General features: G+C 49.6%; 1 protein-coding gene across 1 annotated transcript in view; it reads left to right on the forward strand.

The window, feature by feature from the left end:
• ATXN10 (ataxin 10) overlaps positions 1–21,435 on the forward strand; it is a 140,824-nt gene that overhangs the window by 106,667 nt on the left and 12,722 nt on the right. The window contains exon 10 of the mRNA XM_079142587.1: positions 4,316–4,379. Coding sequence (XP_078998713.1) covers positions 4,316–4,379 — 64 coding nt within the window. The remainder of the gene's footprint in view (positions 1–4,315; positions 4,380–21,435) is intronic.

Here is a 21,435-nt window from a genome sequence, read left to right on the forward strand (position 1 = left end):
TGGCCATGGCTCTCCTGCTCTGCATCTTAAGTTCAGAACCACCAAGGTCACTCAGCCATAAGGCTGAGCTGGGGTCCCGTGATTGTCTGCCTCAGCCCTCCCCCTTCCCTGTGGGGGAGGGTGGGACTTCGTCTCCCAGGCGACCCCAGCGTCTGCCTTTCTCCAGGATGGTCTTTCATCTGCAGCGCTCTTCAGGTGGTGCCGGCAAGGAACCCGGGGCCTTGCGCACACCGGACGAAGGTTCTACTGCCGGGCCGCGCCCAGCCCATCCTGCAGCTCTCTGAGCCAGCCACCAGGTGTCCCGCGTGGCAGCATCCCTAGATGGACCTCGCCTGAGCATCACCATACCCACGCTGGCTGTTCCCTCCTGGGGCAGCACCGGTGGCACATGGGCCTGTTGTTGACGGACTGCTGTGAATGAGTTTTCAGAGTGTGGTCCCAACTTGGCTCCAGGACACTCTTCCTGCTCACACTGTGCTCCTGCCCTCCTTGAGGTTTGTCCTCCATGTTCATCATGCAGTGCCAGGGCTACGCCTGCATGATTCACACCGGGAGCTCCTGACCTGGGCCCTCAGGTACAGGAAGTGGGCAAGTTGGTTTGCTGTCCTCCGTTTGCTTCCAGAGGCCAAAGCCCATGTGCTTAGGCCGGGCTCCCTGTCTGGCTGTGCTCATCACCTGGAGAGCTGCCTGAGCTTGGCCCTGCGGGAGCTCCACAGCTCCTGACTCGTGCTCTGGGTCCAGAATCCACTCCCAACATGTCTGGTAAAGAAACAAACAACTTCCTTGTTTTATGAAGTGCTAACAGAAGAAAGCTCATTAACATCCTAATGGTTCTCCCCTACCACGCACCTTGGCTCCGCAGCCGTGAACTTGCCCTGTGGTAGCAGATGGGCTCAAGGAGGTGTTGTACCGAGTCTGCTTTTCCTGCTGACCTTGACCCGCTGGTCCTCAGTATGTGATGGTGTGTGTCTGTCGCAAGTCTCACGGGCCATCAGTGTTGTAGACGCCGACGCCTTTCTGCAGTCCCTTCTGTCCTCTGTTGGTGATGTGGCAGTGTGGGTGAGACACCTGACCTGGCCCAGGGTGCCCTTCTCATTTCCCCGCAGCTCTCTTGCACCCTGGTCTCTCAGAGCTCTCCCAGTGATTCTTGTTGCCTGATTAAATTTCAGTTTTCAGCCATGTTGGGGGCTGTGTTATGTTGGCGGCGCCGGGATGGCGCCTGATCACATCGGCAGCGAGGAGGTTAATTGACATAAGCACACTCAGGTGATTTTCTCGTCCACGCACACAATGTATGCGCATGTGTTCTCGAGCACTAATTGCCTGCTCCCAGCGTCTCGCCTAATCTTTGCGTAAGAGGCGTGGCCCTGCTCTCCGCCTCCTGGAGGTGATATAAGCGTAGGCGGAGCGAGACAGAGACACAGCAGCCATTAGCAGGAAAACAGCAGAAGAAGACACACGCGGCAGCAGCGAGTAGGGGCAGCGGCGGAAAGCAGATCGCGGAACGGAGAACTGAGACGCATCACTAGGGCACCTTGGGTGGACGTACCCTTAGTTCACAGGATGCAGGACTTTAAGGTGTAGCAAGTCTCTTCCTCTAAGCTCTAAGCAAAGCTTGTCTTTCTTTCAAAGTTTCTCTCTTAAGCAAAGTCTCTTTCTCTCTGATAAGCGGGGTCTCTCTCTCTCTCCTCTCAAAGCAAGTAAACCTCATTTCTCTATCCTCTATAAACAAGCAAGAAAGCAGTGCACCAAGAGAAAGATAGAAGTGCCTCAGTTTCCACTCCACCACCCATAAGACCCGTGCAAGTTGTTGCTGCAGGCGGTGACAAAAATCCATGGATTTTGGAACCGCAAAGAGCCAGCGACACAGCCAGTGATTTCATTTCCTTTAAAGAAAATCTTACCCATAGCACGTCTCAGAATCCTACTTTGTTTTTTTTTTTTTTTTTTAAGGAAGAGGGTGTTTTTCTTGCATTGAACAATAAATGCTAAATACATTTATTTTTCCCTTGTCAAAAAAAGCTGGTGTTTGAGAAGAGTTTGCACTCTGGGAGGGTAAACCTGGCGTCCCCCTTTCCTCCTGCTCTCAGGAGCTACCACCCCTGGTCTTTGCTACAGCCAGTTGACAGCATGGAGGTCACTGGCCACCATGGCCACTTGCAGCAGCACCCTGACCAAGCATTCCCTGTGTGTGCTCACCAGACGTGGCAGTCTAATCTGTAGTCACAGTCATTTTGAAGTAGGCCCTGCCATCCCACTTCACACATGAGGTCCAGTGACTTGCCCAGGCCCATGGTGCCTCCCCAGCCCAGCGCCCACCGCTGCCATTGCTCTTTTGTGGCTCACCTTCCTCGACTTGCTTGCTCTCCTCTCCTTACGTACCACCGCTCTCCAGGAGGCCTTCCTTGAGCTCCTGCCAAATAAACCAGGAGCCAAAAACCCACCTCGATCTGCATAGGGCTGCACTGGTATTCCAGGTCACACGTTCTCAGGGACTGATAAAGACCTGCTTTCAGGTCCGGCCAGTCTCCGGGCCCTGTCCCCTTTGAGGGTCTCCCCTTGTCTTCACCCCAGTGTCAACAGCAGCCTCCTTTCCCAGGCTCTACTGGTCGATGTGCAGTGGTCCCTGGAGGAGCTTTGGAGGGGCCACCTTCAGGATGGCTGACCTCCACTCCTGCTGTGCCCCGGCTGTGCCAAGATGAGTTTCCTTCCCCAAACTGTCCTGGACCAGTAGTTCTATAAAATGTAGTCTGAAATGAATCACTGGAAGAAAAAAAATTTAGAAAGATGGAAATTGAAATCCAGATTTTGTCATAAATCCAGCAAACGTGGTGAGGGTGTCAGATTGCCAGCAGTGAGATGCAGGCTTCTGAGCTTATGTTGCGTGTCTGCAGAGGAGCATGACACCTGGCTGCCACAGTGCCTGATGGCCAGGGGCATGTGGGGCTGCATGGGGAGAGGCCTCATCCCCTCCAAGGCCCAGAGGGGACCCTGCGGATTAGATGGTGCCAGCTAATGTACTCTCTTCGTCCTGGCGTTTGTGAGACGGAGAACCATTACCAGCCATGTGTCCTAGCGAGTCTGTCACCAGGGACCTCTGGAAGAGTGGGTGTGGGGTTCAAACCATGGGGCTCACTGCTGCTGCACCCCTTCACTTTTAGGCCTTTTTAGTAAACTCATCTAGGAAATAATGCATTCTTGGAAAGAGAAAAATATATCATGAGTTCATATTAATGTTTCTATTTTAAATATAAAATTAACTTATTTGATACTTTTTAAGGCTAAAAATCGTGGTTGCTAATGATATTACTTGCTCATTTGCTTTCAATATAGAAATAATTGTTCAGAATAATAATACTGATCCCATCAGTGAGGCTCAGATCACAAGGTGTGGTGCAGGGCTGCCCCATGGTCCTGTCTCACCCAGGGTGCAAAGTCAAAGCACTTCCAATTAAAGGCAGGCTTTTCTCTCTGTCTTACATTCTGTTAGATCAATTTGTTTCTGTTTGCTTCTAGTTTTGAAATTCAGTTCATTCCTGTTTCTCCCCACTCCATCCTCCTCTTCTCTCCGTGGAGGTGACCTTAGTTGTTTTTGATTTAACCCTTCATTACTTTTCAGATCCGTCCTTCCTTCCCTTCTTCCCTTCCTCCTTCCCTCTCTCCCTTCCTTCCTCCTTCCCTCTCTCCCTCCCTCCTTCCCTTCCTTTCTTCCTTCCTTCTCCTCCCTGGGATTCAAACCCAGGACCTCACATGTGTTAGGCATATGCTGTACCACTGAGCTACACCCAGGTCCATTTCAATTTTTTTGAGTTCTGTATTTATTAAAATGTTAATCCTTTGCAAATATTTTAATCTTTGATATCTTACAAATAATTTCCCCCATTTTCATTTGCATTTTTTCCCTAAAATGTAGTCAAATTATAAAACTTTTCCCTTTACTTTCTGGATTTTTGAACCATAGTTAGGAACTTTTCCTGTTTCCCATGTAGAAAAGGAATTCACTCGTGTATTCTTCTAGTACTGTTTAAATTTGAAGCTCAGGTTCATTTGGAGTTGACCCTGAGAACTGTGTTAGGAAGGGGCCTACTTTTATCATTTTTTATATGGCGCTTCAGTTGCCCCAGCATTTTTGAGGAAGGGTAAAAAGAAAATAGAGTATCAGTTTTATGTCTTTGTAATCATTTCTGGACTGATCGAGAGATTCAATGTAATCATGCAAGCAGTGTCGTGACTCAACTGGGGGAGGAAATCAGGAGGGGAGGAGGGGCGTCTCTCCTCTCTGGCCCTGACTAAGTTGTCTGTCCTCTTTCTCCAGGTGAACGAGCTGGATGGCATCCCGCTGATCCTGGACAACTGCAGCATCGATGACAGTAACCCCTGTATCCTTGTTCCCTGCCTGCCGGCCGGCCTGGGTCTAAAACCCTCACTGCCCTATAGCCTGTGCTCCCAGGGGAGCAGGGCATCCTGAACTAGTGTGTCGCTGAAAGTGCTTTAAAACTCTGGGGTGGAGACCTCTCACCCAAGGCCCTGGTGGCTTGTCACCAGTGCTGCCTCACCAAAGCACAAGTACTGTCATTGCAGCAAATATGGAAATGTTCAGTTTTTTTGCTGTGGAAATTCCGAGGCTTCCATAGTTGGAAGAGCCGCTTGAGTAGCTATTTGGTAACACGTGACTGTGAGGGTCACCCTGTCCCCATAGCAGCAGCACGCAATTTCTCTGTCCCTCAGTCATCGTTTTTGAGGGACTTCGTCTTACAGCAGCACTGGCTTTTGCCCTTCAAGGGTGGGTGCCCCCTCCGGAGGCTGTCCTGCTCATTTCCTTCACTTGGCCAAGCAGTGTGCTATACCACACAAATGGGCACAGAGGTGGGCAGCCAGAGACCAGGGCACCGTCTCAGGCTCTAGGTAAAATCCACTCTGTGATTTTAGGAACTTGCCTTATGAAGGCCAAGCTCAGCCCTTGCCCCTTGCCCCTTGCCCCATCTCTGCCAAACCCTGTGCTTTGTATGTGGGGTTGGGGTAAGTAGGCCATTGTAGGACCTGGCGAGCATGGTCACGGGGAGGAGCCCAGCCTAGGACTGTGGAGATGAGCTCTCCACAATGAGATGCCAAGAGAAAAGGAGCTGGTGGAAATCGTGTTTCAAAGTAAGCAAACTGAGGAATGCTCAGTAGGTGACGAAGACGCTGCCATTTGAGTGGCAGCAGGAGGTGTCTTGCGGTGAAGGGGGATGGCTGACGTGGTAGGAGGCCTCAGGGTGCTGTGACCTTGGCTCCCTGCTTCTCGTGGTTACCAGTCTGCACACTGTGCTCCTCAGAGTTTAGACCTCTCTCTCTCTCTCTCCCTCTCTCTCTCTCTCTCTCTCTCTCTCTCTCTCTCTCTCTCTCTCTCTCTCTCTCTCTCTCTCTCTCTCTCTCTCTCTCTTTTTAAAGTTCAAAGAAGAAAGGGTAAACAAGCTTCTAGTGCAGGGAAGTGGGGCCAGATGTTCAGCTGCACTGCAGATGTTGTTCTCCAAAGAAATTTACCAACAGTTCACTTTTTTTTGTACTGGGGATTGAACCTGGGGCACCTAGCCATGGAGCCACATTGCTAGCTCTTTTTTTTTTAATCTCTTATTTTGAGACAAGATCTTGCCAAGTTGCTTAGAGCCCCACTGAGTTGCTGAGGCCGGCTTTTAACTTGTGATCCTCCTTCCTCAGCCTCACAAGCCCCTGGGCTTACAGGTGTGCGCCACCACGCCCAAACATAGTCCCCTTTTATTGGCCTTCCACTGAAGCAAGGTTTCCATCAGTTGTCTTTGACTTTTAGAAAAAATGAAAATGTCAGGAGGCCATCATGCACAGGCACACAGGCGCCCAGAGCCGCGCGGAGCCCACTCGCGCCCCTGTGCTGGCTCTGCTCGCAGTGCCCAGGTGTCCTCACTTGGAGAGGAACCTGTTCAGCCTTACTCAGCTTGCACGAGGACCCTGACTGAGGCGGCAGCACCCTGCAGCATGGTGCTGTATTGTGCCCACCTTGGAGTTGAGTCTCACGACTCGTTGCGCAGGGCACTGGTCCTTATTGCTGGCCTGCACGGCCTCCTGAGATGTCCCTGGTGGAGACGACACTTGCACAGAGGCCATATTAGCACGTTCGTGCCACAGACCTTGTGAGGTGGCTGTCCAGTGACGACAGTAGGCATGGCAGGGCCCGGTGCCCTCCACACTTGAGGAGAGACAAGTGTCGCGTGCTGCACTGAGCAGGGGTGTGTCAAATGACTCCTTGTGCTGTGTGTGCACCTGCTCAACTGTCGTGTCACCACGGTGCGGTATGCCCTGAAGTCCAGAGCCAGGGCGCAGGACAGGCGAAGGTCCGAGGAGGCGAGGGCCGGGACGTGGATTGGAACCTGCTGTTCCAGTAGGAGCGTGTCGGGCTTGTGGGGTCATGCGGGCCCACCCTCCCGGGGCAGCCACACCAGGCTTTGCACACGGTGTCTCTGTTCCTGAGAGCCGCCCAGTGACCCCGTTACTCCTCACCTCCCAGCCTTCTCTCCCCTGTTCCTCTTACACGTTTTCATTCATAAAAGTGATGCATTTGTGTGACTTCGTATAATTGCCAAAAGCAAGTACCAGGGGACACATTTTAGCTTACTTCCTTCTGTATCTAGATGATACTTTACTGCCGTTTCCTGGTATATCACCTTCTGATGTGACCTGATGATCTGAGCCTTAGCCCTTGGGTGCCACGCTGTCCCACCCCCATTTCCTGTTGCCCGTGTTCCTCACAAGGCAGCATCGTCCAAACGGTGCTGTGTTTGAATTGTGTGGGTGTCTGTCTGCACGTGAGCTCGCCAGGGTGCTGGGTCAGGCCTTCTGCAGTTGTGTCCCTCGGGCCGCTCCTGTCTTGGCAGATCCTTGTGTGTTCAGGGCGGAAGCTGCCTGCTCCCCTCCCGTGTTGCTTGTGTGTTCTTCCTCCTGCCTGTGTCTCACCCTGTTCTGCTTGTTTGTTGTGCGTGATGGGGTCCTCACGTTAGTAAGCTGTAAGATCGAATCCTTCACCCATCATTCTCCTCCTCGCCTCCTACCTCTCTTGTTTTGGTTTCTGTCTGCTTTCTTATCTCACAGGGTTGTCCTCTGTTGCTTCTTCTCTGTACAGCATACGTGTGGGAAGACCCCTGAGCACTCTGGAGCTGGGAGCTCCCTCTCGCTCTGAGATCCTCCCCAAGCAGCCCCACCACACTCTCCTTTATTCCCTCAGTGTGTGTTGACAGTCATCAGGGCCTCGGGAGTTGCAGAGTGACCTCCAGGAAGGCTGCTGGGGCTTGGCTCGACTGTACAGTGGCAGTGGTGACGTGGAGCTCTGTCCTGAGTGGTGCCATGGCTGTGAACGTCCTCTACCCTGGTAGTTCTAGGGCAGACCTCTCCTCAGGTGTCAGACCTGTACCTAACTCCCTGCTCACGTTGGCTCAGGTGCCTTGCTGACATTCCCACATTGGCAGGTCCAAGTTGAAGCAGTATCTTCCCTGGAAGCCGTCCCCTCTGTATCTCAGACGATGAGGGGAAGCTGTGTCCAATGCGGCTGCTCGGGGTAGAAACCTGGAGTTCCTCTCGATGTCCCTCCCTGTAATTCTCCCCACATGCAGCATCAGGAGGCCATCACTGTGTGTACTGTGGGGCAGGGGGTGCTTCCGTGGTTCTTTGATTGTTTTGTGGATTAAGTATTACTTGGGTAGTGGCATTATTTTGAATTTGTTTGCTTTAACCTATACCAGCCATATTTTAACTGAGCTTTCGTTTCAATATTTTAAGAAGCAATAATTATTTTGGGCATATGTTTTAGTCCACTTTTTCACTGCTATGAACAAAAGACCTGACACGAACAATTTTGGAAGAAGAAAAGTTTATTTGGGGCTCACAGTTTCAGAGGTTTCAGTCCATAGACAGTCAACTCCATTGTTCTGGCCCGAGGTGAGCTGAACATGGTGGTGGAGAGGTGTGGTGGAGGAAAGCAGCTCAGGGTGACAAGTGTGTCCTGAAGCAGAAGGAGAGCTCTCACCTGGAATAAAATATTTGTCTGCAGGGCACTCTCCAGCATCCTCCCTCCTACAGCCTCCCCTGGCCGCCTCCTCTTCCGCCCAGTGGTCCCTTCAGGTGGCCGATGCAGCCAGCAGGCCCAGGCTCTGGCACTGTCACCTACCTCTGTGCTTCCTCGCGTCGCCTCACGTGAGCTTTGGGGCCTCCTCACATCCAGACTATCGCGGTGTGCTCTGTGCTCCTCTGTTACTCGCGTTGGCCTGGCCCTGTCCATGCGTGTGTGCACACCAAGGCATGAGGGTCGGGTGAACTGCCTGTCCTAAGCCCGGGCGTCCTCTGGGTGGCAGCGGGGCCGAGGCCTGTGGCCAGCGTCTGTTCCCAGGGGAAATCTGCAGGGAGACCACAGAAGCCTGCCACCTGGGGGCGGGGAACAGGAAGTCAGCCTGTCTGAGGGCCAGAGCTGGCAGCGCCCTCGGGTGGGGTGCCGCTGGGGTACTCTGCGCGCCCTGCCCTGCGCCAGGCAGCTCACGGAGGACCCAGGCTTTCCGGTTCCCGGGGAGCCTGGCTCTGGAGGCCGGACTGCGAGCCCAGGCAGTGACCAGCTGTGCGCTCGCCCCGCTCACTTTCAGGTCCCCCACAGTAATGGCAGGGTAGCCGATGCCATCGGAAAATTCCAGCCCCGTTACCACAGAGTCCACTTCTTATTTGTCAGTTTATTGTGGCAAGTGGGATTTTTTTGTTGTTGTTTCCAAATAGAAACAGCTGAACTGTATTTGACGTGTTTTTCTTCATTCTTTTTTTGATCTGTGTTTTGATCAGTTGTCCTTGATGTGGGTTTTTTTATATTTTTATTGGGGGGATGGGGCAGGGACAAGGATAGAGTGAGAGCCCAAACTGGGTTGTTTTGGGGTTTTTTTGGTTTTTATTTGCTTTTTATTTCTTATTTTTTTCTTTCTTATTCGTTTTTGTATTGAAAATACCTCATTTGTAAGAAATTAAAATTCACTTGCATAGAATTCATTCCCATAGACGACAAGAGTTTGCAGGAGAGTCCTCAGCAGCGTTGCCACTGACCTGTGCCAAGGTTGTGTGCCCTGGTAGCAAGGGCATCCGCTTGGGCCAGACAGCCCAGATGCAAGTTCGGTCACTTGTTAACTCTGGTGCACCTCAGGTGACCTCTGAGTGCTCACTTCATCTGCCAGCTGGTTGTGGTGACTGAGTGTCTTGGTGTTTATAAAGCACCCGCGTGTTCGCGTTGGAGTCCTGTTACAGCTCTTCACAGTGGCAAACCTGAGGAAGCAGTGAGACTTGGGAGAGCTCAGGAGCAGGCTCACACAGTGCAGGAGGGCCCACAGTCCAGAGGAGAGGGGCCTCTCTCCTGTGTCACATCCACAACCGGAGGAGACCTGTGTCCTCTGCCTTGCACCAGTCAGAACCATTCATTCAAGATGAGTCACAGACTTCAGTGTGAATGGTAAGTCAGTGTAGCTTGGAGAAGGGATCACAGGAGGACATGGTTATGATCCTGGGGAGAGAAGGATCCCTTCAACCAGACACAGATTACTTACCTGGAAGGCAAGGACTCTCCTACCAAACAGCCACGAAAAGGTGAACAGCTCCGTTTTTTTAAATGGACAAAAGACCTGCAAGCCACTTCACAGAAGGAACCTGTGTCAGTGAGTACACAGGAGCTGGCCGTCACCGGCCACCGTGGAAGTACACACGTAGTCCATAGCAGGGAGCCCCCAGAGCCACCAGAATGACTAGGGAAAGCTCTTCACAGGAGTGCCAGGTGATGTCAGGCCCATGCAGCAGCCAGAACTCAGATGTTGCTGGTGGGAGGTGAGTGGGGATATGGCTTTGGAAGGCTTTGGGAGCATCTGCTAATACTAAACCTACCTCTGCCCCATGAACCATTGGGGCTCCTAGGTGTACCCCCAAGGGAAATACTCACATCCCTTAGAAGACCTGCGTGAGAATCTTCGTATCTTCGTATTCCTAAGAGCCCCGAAGTGGAGTCAGCCCAAGTGCTATCTGTCAGTAGTGGGATAGGCAGAAGTCCTCTATAGTGACAGGAGTCAGAATAGTGGCTGCCACACACAGGAGCAGATGTTCTTAGGCTGTCCCTCGTGGCAGAAGGGTGTGGCAGAGGAAGGCTGCCTAGCTCTCGACAGCCTGGAAGCAGGGAGAGCTAGGTGCCAGGGGCAAAATACAATCCCAGGAGCACCCCCAGTGACTCACCTCCTCCAGCCATACCCGCCTGCCTACAGTTAACGCCCAGTGAATCCACACCCATCCATCAGTCCACGGACCAGGTCACAGTCTGACAGTCTGATCATCTCTGAACGTCGTTTCATTGTCCCTCACAGGAACTTTTGGGGAGCACCTCACATCTAAACAGTAACACAGATGAAGGGAGCATGTGCCTTTGGGGTGCGGGTCGTGTATATGTGTGGGGCGTGGCTCGTGATGTGCACTGGCGGTGTGTGCACTCTGCTGCTGCTCATTCTGTTTTAGTTCCTTGAGCGATTGGGTGCTTTCTGAGTGCTGGATCCCATACTAGGCCTTTATCTGCATACCTTCACCATTTTCATAACAGTACTCTTTTGGGAATAATTGGTCCTGTGTTACAAGTGAGGAAGCCAAAGCTCAGAATTGAAGTAGCTGGTCCCATCTCTCCCTGTGCACGGTGTGTGGCCAGGTGCAAGCCCAGCCTCATCTGATTCCCTGCAGGAGCATCTGTTGTAGTTCAGACATCTCGGCACCTGCCGGCATTCTTTAGCCACCTGCTTATGGTGCTGCTTTGCAGTCTGCTTTCTTGAGAGGCAGGTGTGTACTCATCTGTGTTGCACAGAGTCTTGAGTTAATCCACTAAATATCTAGCTCATAGTAACCACTTAATAAAATACAGCCCAGGTGTGACTTTAGAGCATCATCAAGGTTGAGCTAAGTTGTGAGATGGTAGCTTCTTAGAAAGCAAGTATCTCTCTCATTTCCTTTTCCTCCTGCCTGTAAGACTTGAGTCATGTGTGTGTTTTTCTTGGGATCGTTCCACTTTCATTGAATCGAGTGCTTGCATTTGATCTTCGGTGGTTCTGTTGAGTTGCCCGGCCACACCATGAGCACATCACATGTAATACCTGCAAGATCAATCTTCCCCCAGGAAACTCTCCCCGGTGTCTGTTTGCTCCCGTCCCCTGGGTATGCCCGCCATGTGGGACCTGTGTGTGTTTTGGAGCCAGCTTCGTGAAATTCGGGATGAGAGTGCCACATCTCGGCAAGTAGGCATTTCAGAATAAACAGAAACGTGGTTCATTCTGAGCACTTCTTCATGGGCACCTGGCTGGGGACGGGGCCTGCTGTGTCTGCCAGGCTGAGACTGTCAAGACACAGCAACCCCACAGGCTGGCACTGCTGACTGGGTCTGGCGTGGTTTGTGAGGGCTGTCCACAACCACGCATACCGGGCACTTGCCCGTCCTTAATGGGGCCACCGCCAGTGGTCTTAGGAAATCTTTGGAGTCAGTCCTTTCTCCTCTGGAGGGAGGGACTCTTCTGTTGATGCCTGTGTCCTTAGTAGGAAGCAGCTGTGAATTTGTTCATTGTTGAGCTGATGGTAATTACAACTAGACACCCTGTTAGGACTGCTGTGCTTTAAAACCCTAAGCTTTCTGGTGGCTTCCTGGGTTTTTTATTTCTTTTATGCTACAGGTTGATTCTTTTTCCCTCACCTCCTGTGATGGGAGATAATGTGTAAGTGACATCTTTCTGTCCCCCAAAAGCATACATGTGGCACCTGGGAGGCAAGTCCAGGGGGTGGTGGAAGCCGCCCTGTGGGAAGGCAGCAAGCAGGTGCGCTGCTTCGTCCCACCTGCAGAGCTGAACCTCGGCTCCCAGGCCCTGCCCCAGACACACAGGAGGAAAGAACGCCATTTCCCACAGCCTTCCTGGTGTCCTGGCCAGGGCGCTCCGAGGGCTGTGCACTCTCACAGGAGTGACCCTCAACCCTCGTTCAGGTGTTTTGGCAAATGGTCAAACTTCAGATGAGGCCTATCGCCTAATCCGTGTTCCAGGTTGTGCTCCTCCTCCTCCTGCCTCCTTAGCTTTCAGTGGGATGCCTACTTTTCCTGCATCTCCGTGCAGAAACGGCATGGCTTTGAAATGGCCTCCACAGTGACCCAAGGCAGCCCAGTCAGCGTTTGTTCTGCTTTACCTTGGGCCTCTGCGGTCCTGCACAGCCCCTGGCTCCTTTGCTGTCATCCTGCTGGGTCTGGGTGGCTCACTTTCTGGCTCTGGGTCAGCGTGCACCAGGCTGCACTCCTACCTGATTCCCCCATACCAGGAGCAGGCTGTGGGTGTGTGCTTGGTCTGGGAGACCGACAGCTGCCCGCTCCGGCTGTCCCCACCCCGGGCAGGGTTGGGCAGACTCCCAGTGCACAGAATGTGCGACAGTGTCACAGAAGCTGCATCCTTGGGCTTCTTTTACTTGGGCTACCTGGTGTGAGGTGACATTTGTTCTCTGATGTTCATTGCTCAGTGGCTAAGTAGTCACTGTTACTGTCTGAAGGGCCATTGTGAAATCCATTTGAAAACAACCTGTGCGAGTTTGTTGTCTTAGTTCATGTTCTGAAGGTCTGCTCCTTCCCTGTAACTGAGTGACAGCTGATGTTGTCTTCTGATCTTTGATGGGATGAGTCCCCTGCTTGCTTTCATTCCTAAAATTGCATAGTCTAAATTTTAAAGGAAACATATTGGAAGTCCATTCCAAGATAATTTCACCTTGTTGTCTTCCAGTGGTAAGTTTACTGCCCTAAGAAAGTATTTTTAATTTAGAAGCTATTTTCAAAGTCATTTTCTCAGTGTGTTTGCAGAGTGACCCTCCTGTACATGGTGTCTGTGTTAGTTGTTAGTTCAAGGAGCACAGTGCAGTGGGGAGAGCTTGCAGGGTTCTCGAGTGAGTGTTTTAGTGATTTTATATCTGACTTGCAGGATTAGGGCAGAAAGTAGCAACCTAAAGTATCCCAAAAGGCACAGGCACGGGAGCTTCCTTCGGACACCAACTCGTGAGCTACACAACGCCCTTCAGCATCCAGCACCCTGCTTACCACTCCCAGGAACCCACTCAGTGCTGACACACCACAGCCCTGACCCCGGGTGGTTCCAGCATGATGCTTTACAGTCCCCCAGGGTAAGGCTGACCTTCTGAGGAGCTGGAGCACGGGTGGTAGGGGCGCAGCTGCAGCCTGCTCACTGCCAGGAGTTCCTGGCCCACTCGCTGTGCCTAAAAAGCATTGGGAAAAGCTGTGTCTGGCCCCCGCCCCAACACACACACTTTGTCGAATTGCCCCAGGCTTCATACACTCGAGGCAAGCACTCTGCCCCTGCGCTACATCCCCAGCCCTTTATCTGTTTTCTTTTCAAGATAGTTATTGGCCAGTTTTTCTTTTTGCATTGACTTTCTTTATAAGCAGCAGTGATTTGTGGATCTGTCTAGGAAATGAATAAATAACTTTAAAAATCGCCATACTTAAATGACATTGTCACACAGAATGACCAATTTCTTAAGATTGGGTGACTGAAGTTTGGCCAAGGGAACTGCATGGCAGGTAACCCTGACTCAATGTCAGAATTTTTGCCTAAAATGACCTGAGTGAACCCTGGCCCTGATGTGTCTGCTCAAGACAGGTGCTTCCCAGCCACTGGGCACTGCTCCTCATCTCTGTTCGGGATTCTGTTGGGAAGCCCTCGGTCTTAGTCAGCCCTGTGTATTCTTACAGTTGTTGCTCTAGGACCAACACATTAAAAAAGGAAAGAACTGTTGGGTCCAGACCTCTCTGGGCCTTAATAAGCAGGCACTCACTGCTTCCTTGTGAGCAAATCAAAGACTGAGCACCACACCCAGGGCCATTGAGTTCAGGAAGATGCCACCCTGGCCACATTCTGGTCAGAGAAGTGGACCACTGAACCCCACCTAGCAGAGAGCGCTGAGGGTCGGCAGCACAGTGAACAAGGCCCGGCTCACCCAGGAGTGAACCTCCTCTGACAAGCAGCCCAAGGGAGTCAAAGGGAAGCCAGAGCTCCGCCTCTCTGCCTGCAGTCAACGACCTCGCGAGAGGGCCGAGGTGCAGCGTGTGGCTGGTGGGCCAGGCATGCCTCTCCTGGCCTGGGGCTTGCTGATCCTTGGCTCATCCCTTCACTGGATGGTGGTTGAAATGTAAAAGTGAAGCTACCTTCCGATGTGCTCTCCTTTTCAACTCTGGCCACTCCCAGGTCTGAATACCAGAAGACTCTTGGCCCCACGGCAGCAGGCATCGCCAGTGTGGCTTCTGAGAAGTCAGCCTGTGGCCCAGCAGCAGTAGTGGCAGGATTTGGGAGCAGGCGGGATGACGGCATGGGTGCAGACAGATGTGTGCATCACAGTGACAGCACAGCTGGAAGCAGGCCCGTGCTTCAAGAGTCTCGTGTGCTGGCAGCTGCCAGGAGGCAGGCTGGGAGGTGGACACCTGTGGGGAAAGGGCCCCAGCCCTGCGCTCAGGTGAGTTCCCAGAGTACATACGTCACCCGTGCTTCCGCAAAAGAGTGCTGCCTTCAGTTCTGGAAATTGGCCTGATCTCGTACTCCCCCAGCCGTCCTGGAACAGTGCCTGTCAGTTTCTGATCAAGAACTGCACTTTCTGGTTAAAGATTAGAAAAGCCTGTAGAAAATCAAAATGTCCCCCAGTTTAGGGGAGAAATTAAAGTCAATATGAATCAAAGGTGCTCAGCCGTTTCTCTCCTGGAGCCCGGCAGGAACCTGTGCAGCTCCTGTGGAGGTGTCTTCTGCGTGTAATTAGGAAGCACCATGAAGTCCTGATGGGTTTTGAGAAAATCAGTAACTGTGAAAGTCCCCAGCTTCATCCTGCTGCGTTTCTGATGCAGAAAAGGAACTGTATGGTAAGGCAGGTCCCTGGGCTGGGAAGGTACCGCCCTTCTGGGGCATAGAGTGTTGGTGTCAGGAGCTCTTGCCAGGTGCTGTCTACTTGAGAATCTGTGAGCTGCTTTGGCAAACGCCTGTTGTGCTTCCAAGTCCCAGTTCGGTCATCTCCTGAATTTTAAAAGGATTATTTGTGCTTATTTTGAAATGTGGGTATAGATAAGTGAAGTTAATATATAGGTACAGTTTGCAAATAATTCTAAAGGAAAAGATGACATGAACAGCACCCAGGAGGAAAAGCAGAGCCCCGCAGGTCCTCCACTCATCTTAGTCGCTCAGCCAGATCAGTGGAGCTATGGCCTTGACTGAAGACTTGCAGCTGCCAGGAGAGGCTTGGATGGTTATATGTGGGTGCTTTGGTCAGTTTCAGGAGCTCCTTACCCCCAGCTCTGTGGCATGCAACTGTGTGTGTGTGCTCCTGGAGTCTTGCAGAGGCTCATGGGAGCCAGATGGGGAAGCAGGAAGGCACTTGCACACCTGGGGTCTGTGCTCTGAAGCCTGAGTTCAGTCTCTGGGCCATGGAGGCTCAGTACAGAGGCAGAGGCTGTGACCCTTGAATCTCCTGCTCCCTCTGGCTGAAGTGACTTCGAGAGGCTTAAAGGAACAGTGCCTCCTCTTATTTAATTTTTCTTTTTCCCCTTTTGAGACCCAGACATTAAAGAGTAGGACATTCAAAAACAACTACATGTGCAGGGAAATTAGAGAGTGACCACGGATCTCTAGGAAAAGGCAAAAGAACAGCAGACTCTTACATTGACACCTGGAGCTGATCTTCACCAGTGAGACAGCCTAAAGCTGTTGCATCAAAAAGCCCAGTAAGCACAACGAACACTGGGGAGGAGAGAATGTGGTTTCCACAGTTCCCATAGTATTAGCTCCAAATGTTCAGTTTTCAACACCAAGAAAAAATCAAAATGTACAAAGAAAGTCAAAGACAGTATATTCAAAGGAAAAACATAAACCAAAAGACAGAACTGCTGGACTGAAACTTTAAAATAAGTGTCTAAAAGGTATTCACAGAACTAAGGGACACACAGAGAAAGGGAAAACACTGAACAGAAGAAAATGCCGGGGCTGGGGCGAGGCGCAGGGCGGAGTGCCTGCCTGGTGCAAGTAAGATCGGGGTTCCATCATCAGCACCACGTCTACAACAAAATTAAAAAATGAAATGCCAGCAAGAACTGGAAGCCCATGGAGACAGTGGCACTCAGAGCTGGAGGGCAGTGCTGGGTCACGTCCCCTGGAGGGGCTCAAAGGTGGCTTGCAGCAAGCAGAAGGACCAGAGAACTTGAAGACCGGACTGTGGAAGTCACCAGGTCAAGGAAGAGACGCAGGAGAGACTGAAGGAAAGTGAGCCAGCGGGAGGGGCTGTGCAACCCCATCCAACAGAGCAGGGCGCAGGAACAGGGGCCGGGAACTTCCCCGAACGCGCGTGTCTAAAACTCGGTGAACCCCATGGGAGATGAGCTCAAAGAGTACTGAGAAGACCTGGGATCGAACTGTTAAAAGACAGAGAATCTGAAGAGCCCAGAGAGAGGAGTGGCTCATCAGGAAGGAACTTGGAAGGCCAGAAGACTGTGAGAGGACGGATGTGCTCAGAGCGCTAAAAGAGCTGGAACTCTCCAGATGTCTTCAAGTGTGAGAGAGAAACTAAGCCGAACAAAAACTGAGGGAGTCTGTGGCCCTGCCCCGCAGGAAGTGCTCAGCAGATTGCTACAGGGTGAAGTGGGAGCTTACCAGCCAGGACTTGGGGCTGTGGACGGGAAGAAAGACCTCCACAAAGGCAAGCAGGTGGGGAGTTCGAAAGCTCGTCTTGGGTAGCGGTGGGTTATAATTACGCACTTTGCTTTCCACAAGATTTAAGGGACTGATGTAGTTCAAAGAATTATTAGTATATTAGGAAATACTAAATATATTAGCACATATTGGGAGCACACAATGTATCAGAATATAATTTTGTGACATTAGTAGCTGAAGGGGAAATAAACCAAAAGGGTTGGGGACAGAGCTGTAAAGCAGCAGTCATTGTGTGTCATTGAAGTTAAACTGGTATAAATTCAAATTAGAATGTTATGGCCATAGAATGTTTAATGTGATCCCCATGGTAACCTCAAATAAAAAGGCTGTACTCAAACATGGCACTATACAAAATGAACTAGGTACAATAGAAGTTAGTAATACAGGAAGCAAGAGTCAAAAAGCTGAAGGTTGCATAGAAAAGAAGTAGCCAGGGAACATGCATCAGTTCTTTCTTATCAGTAATTACTTTAAAATGAACCTGGGACAATCAGAAGACAGAGGTGAACACAATAAGTAAAAAGATGCCTCAGGGATGGACTCGCAGCTCAGTGGTAAGAGCGCCTGCCTCGCATGTGTGAGGCGCGGGGTTAGATCCTCAGCACCACAAAAAATGAGTAAATAAAACAAAGGCATTGTGTCCGTCTATAACTTTTAAAAAATTAAAAAAAAATAAAACTTGCCTCACTCAGCTACATGCCTTTCACAGGAGACTCTGTCTGGATCCCCAGACCAAATGGGTGGAAAGAGATGGTGGCAGTGCAGCAGGCGGTAACTACGGAGAGCGGAGGGGTGAGGCGCACCACTGGGGGGCAGGAGGAAGGTGACAAGGCACAGGAGGGTGTGCTGTGCACGTCAGGTTCCATCCAGAATGAACTGGAACAGGCACTAACGGTTACAGACCTAACAGCTTTCCACAATGTGCGAGACCACAGCAGCATTGAAGGAAGAACACAGGGCGTTAAAAGTCATGGCTGGAGACTCCGGGGGCCCCACTTTCGATAATGAATAGGACAGCTAGACAGAGGCATGCAGGGAGCAGAGGACTGCGCTGCTCCTCTGCGTACCTGGAGCGTTTTCCAGCCTGGATCATATGTCTGGCCACATGCCATTGTCTCCTCAGACACATGGGGTGAAGTTAGAAATCAGTAACAGAATGAAACTGCAAGACTCTCAAGTTTGTGGAGATTAAATAATATACTTTGAGTAAATAGGTCAGAAAAAAATCACAGGGAATTTAGAAAATACAGACTGCTTAGAGAACACAGCAAAAGCAGAACTAAGGGAGAAATTGATGGCTGTAAACATTTACATTAAAAAAACAGCAACTATCTCAAAATCAATAGCCTAACTTTACGACTTAGGAACTAGGAAAAGAATAAACTAAACCCAGAGATAACAGAGGGAAGATAAAGATTAGGACAGAGATAAAACAGGTTAAGATATAAACTTAATCTAAAAATTTAAATCCAAAGAAAGAAAAACAGTAGAGAAAAATCATGAAACCAGTTTGTTCTTTTAAAAGCTCAACAGAATTGATCAGCTTTTAGTGACATGGACTAAGAAAAAAAGAAGACTCAAATTACTAAAATCAGAAATGAAATGGGAGCATTACTACTGATTCTACAGAAATAAAAGTGATATTGAGAGAACTGTGAGCACAACAAATTGGAACTCCTGAATGAGATGGTCAGGCTTCTGGAGTGGAGTCCTACCCAGACCCAAGTGCAGAGAGGTGAGAATCTCCTCACGTCCAGTGAGGACATTGAGTCAGTAGTCAAAAGACTGTCAGTCGGGGCTGGGCTGCAGCTCGGGCAGAATGCTTGCCTAGCACGCGTGAGGCACTGGGTTCAATTCTCAGTACCACACATAAATAAATGAATAAAATAAAAAAAATTTAAAAAAGTCTTACCAGTGAGGAGAAACCTCACTGGTGAGTTCTACCCAACATTTAAAGAATTAATACCCGTCCTTCTCAAACTTTTCTAATAACACTGAAGAGGAGAGAAAACTTTCTAACTCATTCTATAAGGTCAACTGTACCCCAATAAGAAGGAAACCTAATGATAGTACACTAAACATAAACTGAAGGCCAGTATCCCTTACAAATATCAATAGAGATCCTTAGCAAACTGCATTCAACAGCATGATTGTCCATCGTGACCAACAGGTTCATTCTTGTGAGGGCAAGCATGGTTTAGCATAATAAAACCCATAATATACCATGTTAACAGAATAAAGGGGAAATTTTACATGATTATTTCTATTGATGCAGAAAAAAGCATTTAACAGAATTCAGTACCCTTTCATGATTAAAAAAAAGAAACCCATGAACAAACTAGGAATACAGTATAGCAACCTCAGCATAAGAAAAATGGGTGGGAAATCCCAGAGCAAGCCTCAAACTCGGTGGCAGGAGACTGGAATAAGACAAGGAGGCCCACTCTCCATTTCTGTTCAGCACAGTACTCGAAGCTCTAGCCAAAGCTCTTAGACAAGGAAAAGGAAGAAACATACTTGTTTCTGTTCACAGATTATATGATCTTCTGTATAGGATTTATGAATACTGTTAGAACTCACAAATGAAGTCGGCAAAGTCAATACAAAATTCAGGGTGTCTCTCTGTACTGATGAGCAATCTGAAAAGGAAATTATAATAGCTTCAAAAGTAATGAAAGACTTAGGAATTAGTTTAAGCCAGGGAGGTGAAAGACTTGCACAATGAAAACGCCAGTACTAGAGCTGGGCTGGGGCTCAGTGGTACGCGCTTGCCTAGCACATGTGAGGCACTGGGTTTGATCCTCAGCACCACACAAAAATGAACAAAGTGTTGTGTCCCTCCACAACTAAATAACTAAATATATACATACATACATACATATATATATATATGAGAAAAGATACATTTAAAAATAAACTCAAAAGAACTGAATCTGGACATAAATAAATGGAGGCACATCCGCGTTCATGGGTTGGAAATCTTAAGATTGTCAAGGTATCAATACCTCCAAAAGGAATCCAGATTCACTACAATGTCAATATCCTAGTGATGTTTTTACAGAAATAGAAAAAGCTCATCCTGAAATTCATTCGAAATCCAAGGGACATCAGCCAAAGAATATATAAGAAGAACAAAGCTGGAATACATATTTCCCAGTTTTACAGCATAGCACAAAGCTATAGTACTTAACACAGTAGCAGCTTAAAGACAGACCCATGGAGTAGAATAGAGAGCCCAGAAATAATTTCATGTATGGGCAAATGACTTGAACAAGGGTTCTAAGACCCATTGCTTTGGGAAAACAATCTTTTCAGCAGATCATGGTGGGGAAACTGAATACCATATACAAAAGAATTGAATCCTTATCTGACCTCATATACAAAAATTAGTTCAAAGTAGGTCAAAGACCTAAATGTAAGACCTAACATACAGCTCAGAAGAGAACAGGGCCAAAACTTCATAGCATTCGATTTGGCAATGATTTCGTGGTTTTGACACCAGAGACACAGGTAACAAAAAGATAATTGGACTGTATGGAAATTTAAAGCTTTCTGCATCCAAAGACACTACCATCAGAGTACATAGGCAAGGAGTAGGAGAACATGTTTGCAAATCATGTGTCAGATAAGGGAGTAACATCCAGAATATAGAAGAATTGCTAAAACTTAATAGCAGCAACAGAAAATGTGATTCCAAAATAGGCAAAGAACTTGAATAGACACTTCCTTAAAGATGATACACAGTTGACCACTAAGCCCACAAAGTGGTGGATGCTCAGCCTCACTAATCATTCGGAAATAAACATCAAAACTACAATTAGAAACCGCCTCATAGCTATTAGCATGGCAGTTACTGAAAAAAAGATTTTTTTGGTAAGGATGTAGAAAAAATGGAACGCCTTTGAACTGCTAATGGCAGTGAATGTCCAGCTACTGTGGAAAACAGGGTGACAATTCCTCGGAAAGTAAAAAATAGAATTGCCATACGATCCAGCAGGTCTGCCTCAAGGTACCTGCCCCAGAGAATAGAAAGCCATGCCTGTATTCATAGCACCATTATTCAGAAGAGCTAGAAGGTGGCGGCAGTCCAGTGGCACGAGGGGATGGAGGCCACCCATCCAGGAGGGTGTTGCCAGCCTTGAGGAGGAAGGGAGCCCCGCTGCAGGCCGCCATGCATCGGGACCTGCACCCCCAGTACTTGCTCATGGAATGAGTCAGTCAGATCAGGGAGGCCCAGCGAAGGCTGGTGCTGGGTGGAGTCGGGGTACAGGGAGAGGGGACTTGCTGCTTGGTGGGCAGAGAGCTCCACTTTGCCAGATGCAAAACATGCGCATACATAGCACGTGGATGATTGGCATCCTTGCTGTGTACTTGGAAACGGTCACGATGGCGCATTCAGTGTGTACTTTAGCACAGTATGAATTTGGAAGAGAGGTAGCAGCAGCTGCACCTCAGAACCTTGTGTCTCAGAACCTTGTCAGGGTCTGTGCATAAGCAGATTTCCGATAACCTCTTCAGGGGTGGATAAACAGAACCCACCAGTTTCGTTTATTTAACGGTAGCTGCTGGTATTCATTGTCCTGCCAGGCATTGTGATTGCATTTATCAACCTTGCTGACCATCGTGTGGAGTAGTGATTTTACCCTCAGTTCTGTAG

The sequence above is a fragment of the Sciurus vulgaris genome, assembly GCF_902686455.1.
Source record: "Sciurus vulgaris genome assembly, chromosome: 5".
Taxonomy (NCBI): Eukaryota; Metazoa; Chordata; class Mammalia; order Rodentia; family Sciuridae; genus Sciurus; species Sciurus vulgaris.